We start from the raw sequence: 10,863 nt of genomic DNA, 5'->3' as shown, positions 1-10,863 counted from the left end.
CTATTTTATCTCTGAAAACAAACGAATCCTAAGTACTTTCATGTCAATATGTTAAGTTACTTGGCATAACTGTAACTATAATATCTGTATGATATTCTGTGTCTTTTACCTCACTCATTAAATTTGTTCGTAAACAATATATCAATATATTAAGTTGATGCCATACGACTACTTAATAATTATCCATAATCTAGTGCCCGATTAAAGTGTAAATACAGTAAATTAAAATGATTGGATTGTTTTTACATAAGGTTTGCATTGGTGATAAGGTAACATCATCTTACATGAGATTGAGAAATTGTTCAGAATGTTCTAAATAAGTACACTTTTTGTCTTTTTAAACTAAAAAGTTGAGAAAAAAAAAAATGAATATTTAGGTTAACTTTTTGTCTTTTCACAAAAAAATGTATAATAAAAAATTGTATAAATAAAGTGTACACAATTTATTGCCTCTTACCAACTCAACCAAGTAATTCCCACGCCACAATGAAAAATCTTTCATTAGCAGTATTATAATATCATCTTGTGATATTACTATTATATTCAAAATTTATTCAATTGAAAGATACAACCATGTCATATACAACATAGTAAACGTACAAATGTAGCCCTACTTGCTGTACATTGACGAGGTTCTCTTGGAGTTTGCACTATACATCAACATGCCATGTTTTCATTTAAGAGCTAAAGATGCTGCAAATAATGCACTAACGAACACTTGGGTTTTACACATTTTGATCATATTACATGTTAGTTTGTGCCTTGGATTCCTCTTGCTTTGTACTCGTCCAATAGCCAGTACAAACTGTACAACAAGAGCATTCTGATCTTAAACTACAGAACAAATCTTGTTACTCTAATCAATGGTATAAATTTATCTTGTTCGTTGTCGTTAAGAAGATACTATTGAAAAAAATAGGACAATAGAAAGTTTGGAAACATAAGTCATTTTTTAGTTGTCTTCGAATTATATGCAAGCACCATTCTTAGTTTTCAAAAATGATGACATATATATATATATATATATATATATAGGCCAATAGGACAGAAATAATTTACAGACACCATAAGACTTACATTACACCTTCAATAAGATAATGAAGTCCAAAACAACACAACACCACAAACAGACAACAAATATAATAATCACATAAAAAAGACGACTACAAGAAGAAAAGACTGCACATGGATGAAAAGAGTTGAACTCCTGAGATTCATGGGAACTTTTACCAATGACACCATAGATTCATAGTGCAAGCTCGCAGCCCTGACTACACAAATTTTTTTTGGCTCAGCTGTAATACTTAAAGACTTGAACGGAATACTTAAAGACAAGACCAAATTAGCTCGCAAAGTTTAAATATGTATCATTATAAAAGAACAATCTTGTAAAATAGTAGCTATTTAAAAATTTGGACTCCTGATCTTGAATTCATAAAAAGAAACATAAACCTAAAGCAACTATATTTCTAAGTTCTAACTACTATAAAAATGTCTTTATAAACAGAGGTGGGATTTCTATTATTTGGCAGGCTTTGAAATTCAAGTTTATGCTCAATATAAGGCCACTAGCCCGACCAATGTCCACTCTTGTTCACATAGGGGTATTATTGGTAAATTGAAAGGGGTACCAAAGTAATTAGTGTACAGTTTAACCCAACAAGAAGGATGTAACATATTCTTATTGATGTGGAGTACAAGTATCCCGAGGTTGTGCAAAGCAAAGATCGTTTGGTCGTTCTCTCTACCACAAGTGCCCCTTCCACCTTCGTTGCACCTGAGAACTCAAAAGAAGGTCCAGTTGATGCCCGGTTAGTTGGGCTTCGTGGTTTAAAGTAACCATAATGCACTAGGAGTGAGCAATAATTTTTCCCCACACAAGTCTCCAGTACTCCTAGTCCCCCACATTCAAAACTCCAAGAAATGGCTAAGCAAGGATCCTGTGTCTTATTATTCACAATCACAAGATTAAATTTTCTGTTCAAATTAAAAATCAGCCAGGAACCACCTAAACAACAGCTCCAAAATCAAGGAATCCTCACCCATAATCTAAAAACCCCACCACAATAACAATATCCAAATTTATTCAATGATCCAGAATCACCAATGACAACTTTGATCTTGCTACTCATGACCGCTCATAAAAGAAAAACAAGACTTGTGATCCTACCTTACCATCTCATTAAAAAGGTGGATAGGTGAAAACGGGAGGAATCAAGTCATTTTACTCCAAAACAGAAACCACAGTGGATTCTTCTCTCTTCAGAATGCTCTCAGAGAATGGTAGTCTCCGATTATTGTAATGCTCGCCAGATATTTTCTAAACTAGACCTCGTTACAATTCAAACAAACTAGCAAATTGCTAATGAATCCATAATGGCCACTTTCATCCAAATGTAGTGGTGTCTGAACACTAGCAGTGTGGCCCTCTGTTTTCCAGTGTAAAACATTTTATATACAAATGAGGTTGACCATAGATTTTACTGGTATGTTTCTGCAATTGCCAATTCCACTTCCCTATATAATACTTGCTATGTAATCAATATTAAATAAAAAACTAGTTAAACAATTCCTTGTGTGCTTACAATAATAATCAACCATAGATTCTATTTTTTGGTCATAATATCACAAGAACACAAATTCACCAAGCTATCTCTAATCTCCAAAACATATGTAATACATCAATTGAAATACCTCACAACTCTTTCCTATGGCTACAGCTACAATCATTCAATACAGTAAGATCATACACACAATTCTTCAGAAACCATCTAAAAGGGATTAATAATCAATTCAATGCTAACAATGAAGACTAAGAAAAAACAATTTCCACAAAGTCGAGCTAAAGGCAGCGAGAATTCAACTAGCAGCACATATATTTATTTGCTTCATTTCAACCATCAGCAGTAACAGACACTAAAACACAGGCAAAAGTTCTTACATAGAACAGCGAGAATACAAATAGCAGCACAAATATTTATTTCCATCATTTCAACCATCAGCAGACACTTAACACGACCAAAAATTCTTACATAGACTGTCATAGTATCCTAACCACATAATGAAGGTTTTAGAGGACAAGAAAGACTAAAGAAAAGGCACGAACAAATGAATCAAATGACCAAGCCTAATGTAGGATCTTCAGCTCACTTTCCCGAGCTTGATCAAACCACACCCCTGGAGGATTCATTGGAGTTTCAAATAAATCAGGAAGAAAAAAAAATGCAATTGTTGAACCAGAAACAAGAACAAGCATAAGCAGTAGTTTGTGACTTACCAGTGAAGCAATAGGTGTTGAGACATCAAAATAGCCTAGTATTCATATTCACGAGAAAGTGACCTCTCTGAACGCCTATATTCACGGTCCGAATCTCGAGTTCTCTCCCTTTCATGCTGTTCAGAGGTTGCTCGATCATAATTGTAGTTGCCCTCCTCCATTTGATCATATCGATCACGATCACGATCACGATCAGGATGACCATAGTGGTCTTGATCACCCTGGACATCCAAATTATCCAATTCCCCCCGACTATGATGGTGTTCAAGATACTCGTAGTGTCCATGGTCATGCTCAGTTTCTGAATGCCTATGCCCGTGATCACGCTGTTCATACCATTCAGGATCATCCTCCGGCTCAACATGATCATGGTTCCTCTCCCTCTCACCATGCCGATCTCGCTCATGTTTTGATTCCACAAGGTCATAGTCGTACTCTCTACCACGGGAACGTCCTCGCTCATGGTCAGGGTCCCCAAGTTCATAATCTCTTTCCCTATCCCTCTCCCTCTCTCGAGGACGGTCACGATCACGCTCATATTCCCTACCACGGTCCCGGCCACGATCTCTGTCACGTCCGCGATCACGATCACGGCCCCTGTCTCTCTCCCTATCTCTGTCTCTGTTCCTGTCGCGGTCTCTGTGGTGCCTATCCTCCCTATGATCATGATCCCTTGATCTGTCATGAGAGCGCTCATGAGACTTTTCCCGCTCTCCCTCTCTATCCCTTCCCCTTTCACGGGATTTTTCTCTATCCCTGTAAGTTGTAACATTTCTATTCATCAGTAATCATCTCATACAATATCCAGTCAGAAATATGACATGCTAAGGATTTTGTTGAAAATCCATCTCATAACTAAATTCCCTTGATTAAAAGTAACTGTGTTCTTTGTTTTACCCTGTTAAAGCTTTCACATTAAACTGCTACAAATATGCATGTCACAAAACGAGTAATGAAATATGATGCTTCACTGTGGTTAAAGCTTTCACATTAAACTAATACAAATATGCACGTCACAAAACGAGTAATGAAATAAGATGTTTCACTTTGGACTGTGTCCAAGCATTTCTTCAATTAAGGTAACCAATCCTTGCATGCCCCAATCTGGCTGTCTTAACTGTTTCTTTGCTTGAACAAGTCTAAAAGTTAAAAAGGTACATAACAAAAATATGCAATTGCAAAATATATCAACAGATATGTTACCTGTCCCCATGCCGATCGTCGCGTATTCTTGGCTCCTCTGACCTTGATGGTCCTCCAGATTGCTGTGCGTCTCTGTGCATTTAAAAGAATGGAAGCAAAGAATTACATTTCCGTTAAAAACAATGGGATGTTAACATATCAGAAAGACCTAGATTGGCCAACAAAACTAACTGGAAACAAGTCCAAAGGCATAGCTTTTGAAATCCAACAGTCGATCTGATAATTATAAATAAGTAATCCGTAGATATTTCACTCCACACAACACGCAGAACCAAGCTATTCTAGAATCTCAGGGATGGAACCTTGACACACAGTAATTGAACTGTTTCACTACCTAATTGCAAGGGAATGCCCATGACCTATGTATGAGCAATATGTTAATTAGACAACCATAGGAACATAATAGTCAAGAGAATGGTTCATACACATTCAGCCAACTAGTCAAATAATTCCCCATACACAATTGAATTATATACGGCAAAGAAAGCAAAAAGAATTGAACTTATAAAAGCCTTCAACACAAACTACTTGGGGAACAGGAACGAAAGTTTGGGCTTGGTTATGCTTTTTGTTCCTATGCTTTGAACAATTACAAGAACGGTTGAACATAACTATTTGTATGCTGCAAATAAGAAAATTTTAAGTTTTTTTGTCATGTATAGAGGTATGTGCAAATGTTGCCATCAAACCAATTACCTCCCAGAATACTTTTGATTAACATCTTCCCCTCCAACCCTAGTTGTTCCAAGTCCACCACCAAGTCTACGAGGACGCCAGTTTGGAACAGTTCTACCACGTTCCACATCCACAAGCACCCTTCTGTTATCGAGCTTTTTCCCATCAGCTTGTTTATATGCAGCTGCATGACATACATGAAGCAGTCAGAATCAACATGTGACATAACCGCAAAAAATAAAAACACAAATTAAACTACAGCAAACCTTTCATATCCCGTGTATGCATGTACTCAATGAAAGCATAGCCTCTAGGTTTATTTGACTCTTTATCCGTAACCAGACGAATCTGCAACTCAAAGGATAAAATAATGAGCTACAATTAAGTAGATGCGTCAGATTTGCAGCAAAGAAACAGGATCAGATCAAAATGCTCTTTTAATTTTATCAACGGACAGTTCTACTAAACAAAGCTGGAAATGGTAAAATCCTAAATGGCACGGCAGACAGGCACTATGCCTCCTCATTAGCCGTGCTCACCTTAATTCTTACAGCTCCCCCAGGCAAGATGCATCACCACCACTGCTAGAGTTGTAGAAAAACCGATGTATGTGGCCAATTTACCAGTTGATAACCTCCCCTTACCAGGGATTATATATACATATACATATATATAATAACTGAATGATTATAGAATAATATAGGAAATACCAGGATATCTCACCAACTGCTGATATGTTTTTGATAGCCTTTAAATCCAAAGTAAATTTTTAGTAGCAGGAAATGCATGAAAAACTTAAATAAAGAGAAAGAGAAGCTAATACTCCCTAGCGTTTACCCACTTCATGAAAAAAGTTGTCAATCTCCTTTTGTTGCTCCAAAATAAAGGCCAAAAGACACAATGCATCAGTGCTCTGCTCAACTTAAAATTTTCAGCTTCGCTGTGCAGGGTGTGGCACCAACTTTGGACTTGAAATGGTTACATTGGTAAAAAATTAAGGAAATGAAGTATACCATTCGCGGAACAACACAATTGTTCCCTTACCAAAGACATTGCTTGTAACACGAACCTTACAACTAGAACAGTACCTAGAAACTTACAAAGAACCAACTCCCAAGGACATTCAAAAGGATAGCCGAAATAAACTGACATGCTGATGTGGACAAAAAAGCAACGATACCTGTGAAACTGTTCCAAAGTAGATTGACCATCACCCATTATAATTGAGATCAAAGTGATGCTCATTCATTCTCATTTCAAACACGACATTATCATGGGATAGATCATGCACTGTACATCTCTAGTTGTGCATACCATTTAAATACAGAACTTGATATTATAGTCCATTATAACAATCAAGTTAGGCAAAAATATATGCTGTAAATGAATTTTCCTAGAAACTAGTAACACCAAATTGTGGGGTTCCACAGAACCTTTTCAAATGCAAATAGGGAATAAAATTCAGTTATACAACTAAAAGTTTCAGTTATATATGCTGTAAATTTTACTTGATAAAACAAATGAATTGAACTTGATGGGTGAAACACTACATCTGAAAAATACAATGTAATTTATAACCCAACAATGACTGACGAAGAAATTAATTCACCAGCTAAAATAATAAGGTTTGAAATCAAAAAAATAAAAATAAAAATTTTGAAACTTGAGAAAAACAACAAAAATATTTTTTCTTAAAAAGGTGAAAAACAATGCGTTGAAAAAAAACTGAACCTCTTACCAAACCAAAAGGAAATAACCTGAGCACCACTATGTGATGCTCTTTAATACCTACCCGCTTGATAGGCCCGTAAGCCTCGAACTCCCTTTTGATTTTGCTCTCTGTTGTCTCGTAATTCTGAAATGAGAAATATGTCACAAGTTATTAAGTTAAAAATATGGAAATAATAGAAAAACTGATAAACAAGAGGACAATGCTACGCACCAGCCTAGCAACAAAGAGTGTCTTATATGGATCTCCAGAAATATTTGTGTCGTTATTCGGATCATCTGCAAGGAGATTTTTTTTTCTTGCTAAGAATAGTTAACTGAGCCACAAACTATGGATATGAATTTTACCCAGGTCATAATCTGTGAAAATAGAGAGTGCCCTTATTACATTTCTCAAGTTCCTCTGCAGCCTTTTTTGCACCCTCTTCCAGCCGTAACTTATGGATCCTAGCCCTTCTTTGTGCCTGAATCCAAAAAGTGAATCAATAAAGACATATAATGCCTGTAACAAGTTATATAACATCACAAATAAACAAACAAAGAAGATGCTTATCAGAAACTTCGCATAGAAATGCATTACAAATGATGAACCAGTAGAATTTATCTTCTGTTTTGGGATATGTAATCACATGAATCCAAAATACCAAAGCCACAACTTCTTAACCATTCATAATTTCATACAGTTAATTATGTAACCAGGTTGCATCCACTTCCCCATAACTTGCAAGTTCAATCAGCATAGCAGATAGCTCATTCACAAGAACCATCAAACTCATTATTTGATATAAGACTCCATCAATACAATTTTTGGTGCCATGAGTGTCATTTTGGGGCACTGGGTTGTCAGCTCTCCCACGATGTATCGTGCTGGTTGTTTCTAAATTCATATGCAATCAAAATGTTTTCAGTAAAACTACGCGAGTTACAAATACTTTCACCTGAGTCAATTGGCTACTGAGTTGTTTGGGATCAAGCTAAAAAAGCCACGTTTTTTTTTTTTTTAAACTTAAAATTGTCTGTAGTAATTTTTTTCAAATTTGTGCCATTTTTTTTTTACTTTACCAGTAGTATGTCTAGTGTAGAAGGATCCAAAAAATAAAAATAAAAATAAAAATCACCAAAGACAAAAAAAAAAAAAAAAAGGAAGAAGAGAGAGAGAGAGATAATTGTTTTCGCCTTTTTTTTTGTCTTTACTTTAGTGGACTTTGTTAAAAAAAAAACTTTTCTAGAACCTAAAAAGGGTAAAGTTTATGATTTTTTTATTTTTTGTGAAAAGTTCACGAAACACAAGAAAAAAAAAAATCAACAAAACACCCACTAAAGACCCAATCCCAAACCACGAAAGAATCATGGACTAGGGGTTAAGCTTTGATATTGTCATAAAGTGTTGGGAAGTGAAAAAGTGAGAGGAAGGGAAACAGTGCCCATCTACTACGACAACGGAATTTGGACTGGATGGGTCCATAATACTCATCTAAAGCATTTTCAAGGTATAAAAAACTGGTGAACATCACAGGATTATGCAAAAGCATATGGTTGTCGTTAAACTCCATACATCCCAAGCTGCCTTTCTCTAACCCAACCTTTCACAGGTAGAACCTTCCATGAAAGTAACCCTTTGTATAACCAAGTCCACCCAGATTGTAAGCAAATCAAGAAAAACTTCCAATTATATCAGATGTGTGATGAATTTGTGAAGTAGGAATCAGGAGACATACTTGTATCACTTTGGAGTGCCCAAAAAGAACCAACATAAAATATACAAATAATTTGTTAGTAACTAACCATGCTAAAAACAACACATGTATGGCCTCCTCTAGCCCTAATTTCAGATCATCCAAGTTTTAATATATATACAGCAATTTTTGAAAATAAAATAGAAAAGTCATTCCACTAGCATTTAGCAGATGTTACATCAATGATTCATGAGATGAGGGCATCTTACAGGAGTTTCAGCCTCTTGGACTGGTGGCTGATATTCAGGATCACCTTTCTCAGCAAAGTTATTCACAAATTGTGCCATTCCTTTGACATGAAAAATGTAAATTAAAATAAAGTTACAGCTAGGATAATCAAAACATTGTAAACAAAAATCAATAAATTCAATCCTGAAGGTTTCCAAGTACCTGTATATGGCGGGCATTTTCTCTTCTCCGGAGGTGGTTTGTACTCCAGGGGCGGCCGGGGCTCAAAAAGCTTTAAAAGGTTGGCTGTTAAACCAGTGGGATGACTTTGCCCAATCTGCATTCAAAAGAAACAACTCAATAAAAATAATCCCAAACCCAAAAATAACTATGATTGAATGAACATAATTACTCTAGCTATATAATCAATCATTGTACATGACTTCTCTATGTATTTTGTGAGCGTGTAAAGAAAAAAAAAGGATTTTTCAATCAGCAAAATTACAAGCAAATCAAATGCAATTCTTGGAAGCTTAAAAACCATATTAACAAATTATATCATTTAACCGATTTGATAATGCTCAACCATCAAATTCCAATCATCAACCATCTAAACCAAATCCAAAATCAACTAAAATAAAAATCAACACAGTGAAGAAAATTAGATCAAATCGAAATTAGGGTTTAAGGAGATTATCATAAAACCGCCTAGAAACCTTGAAAAAAGGAGACATACCAGCTTCAATTGCATGACATTGACACGATTCTGCGCTTTCGTGCGGGCCTGGACGGCGGCATTATTGTTGCGCATGAAGGCATCGTTGTAATCTCCCATCTTCGCAGCTTAGGGTTTCTGGAGTTCTAGATATGGCGATCAGATCGTGGAGATCGCGCGCATCGGACGGTCGATGTTAGATCTCGGAGGTTGTGATGGTGGAGTGGAGTGGAGAGAAAGGAAGAAAAAACTGATAGCGGCAGCAAATGGTAGAGGGTTTCGCTCGCTAATTTTATAGACCAGCGAATCAGCGATTATAGACCAGCTGATAGACAAGCGAATCAGCGATGGAGGAGGCGGTGCTATTTTTTTTATCAATTTTTTGGGTGAATTACATGAATCCCTCGCTAAATTACAAATATTCTTGACATTTGAGAAATTATAAATTTTTTTCTGAATGTTATATTTGCATAATAAATTAGGGAGTAATTTGTTATAAAATTTAAACATCAGGAGACAAATTATTATGAAAATACAAACCTTAAGGGGCGAAATATAATTTTCAAAACTTCAGAGATATCTGTAATTTAACCAAATCTCAAGGGAAGTATATGTAATGTGCCCTAATTTTTTTTTATATATTTATGGTAGTGATGTTGCTAAAAAAATTAAGAGAAAATTTAAAAATAAAAATATAAAAAATTCAAGATTTGATTTTACTAACAAATTAAATCTTAATTTTTTAATTATTTTGATTTAAACATTTAATTTTTTAAATTATATCAATTCCAATTATTTAATTAATATAATAGGAATAATTAGACTATTTAATCACTTTCTATTATAATTATTAGATGGTGAGTGTGATTATGGTGGGAAGAAGGACGAGGGGTGAGTGAATTGGATAAAAGACAAATAGTCATGTATGGAGAAAATATGAGGTATTTGATAAAAAATTTAATAGAAATTTTGAGGTTTTTAACTGTACTCATCTATTTAATCAGATGACATTCGAGTTTTTTTTTTATCATATTTTTTAATTTGATTTTTTTAATGTTGATTTGGAAAAACATATTTTGAATAACATTATAATTTTGTAAAAATCGGTCACTTGGTATGTTTTTTGAGAGCTGTGGTCAAAACACCGTTGTAATAAAAGTTTAATACATTAAGAACACTTACAAAAAAAAAAAAAAATTAAAAAGTCTAACACATACTATTATTATTAAAATATATTTAGTGAGTAATTTAATATTTTAAACTTTAAAATAATATAACTTTTAATTTAAATGTCTATTTTTAATAAAATTAATATTTTTATAATCCTCTCATTAAGATCTATCAAATAAAATTTATGTTGA

At 34.7% G+C, this 10,863-nt stretch overlaps 1 protein-coding gene across 2 annotated transcripts; it reads right to left on the bottom strand.

Annotated features, from left to right (window-relative positions):
• Positions 1-489: 489 nt before the first annotated feature.
• U1-70K (U1 small nuclear ribonucleoprotein-70K) lies at positions 490-9,931 on the bottom strand. 2 transcript variants are annotated; one of them, XM_082897092.1, is made up of 11 exons: positions 9,524-9,931; positions 9,010-9,124; positions 8,829-8,908; positions 7,272-7,347; positions 7,098-7,162; positions 6,948-7,010; positions 5,422-5,503; positions 5,177-5,339; positions 4,481-4,552; positions 3,278-4,033; positions 490-805 (listed from the first exon to the last, which is right to left on the bottom strand). In XM_082897092.1, exons 1-10 carry the CDS (start codon positions 9,620-9,622, stop codon positions 3,313-3,315), a joined length of 1,536 nt encoding a protein of 511 aa, XP_082753218.1. In that variant the 5' UTR covers positions 9,623-9,931; the 3' UTR covers positions 490-805; positions 3,278-3,312. The 2 variants fall into 2 exon arrangements, with proteins under 2 accessions (XP_082753218.1, XP_028101173.2); XM_028245372.2 differs by lacking the exon at positions 490-805 and adding an exon at positions 2,859-3,177.
• Between the last annotated feature and the right edge of the window lie 932 nt (positions 9,932-10,863).

The sequence above is a fragment of the Camellia sinensis genome, chromosome 1, assembly GCF_055761805.1.
Source record: "Camellia sinensis isolate YWXY chromosome 1, ASM5576180v1, whole genome shotgun sequence".
Taxonomy (NCBI): Eukaryota; Viridiplantae; Streptophyta; class Magnoliopsida; order Ericales; family Theaceae; genus Camellia; species Camellia sinensis.
The sequence above is the reverse complement of the archived record's forward strand: the minus strand, read 5'-3'. Positions and strand labels throughout refer to the sequence as shown.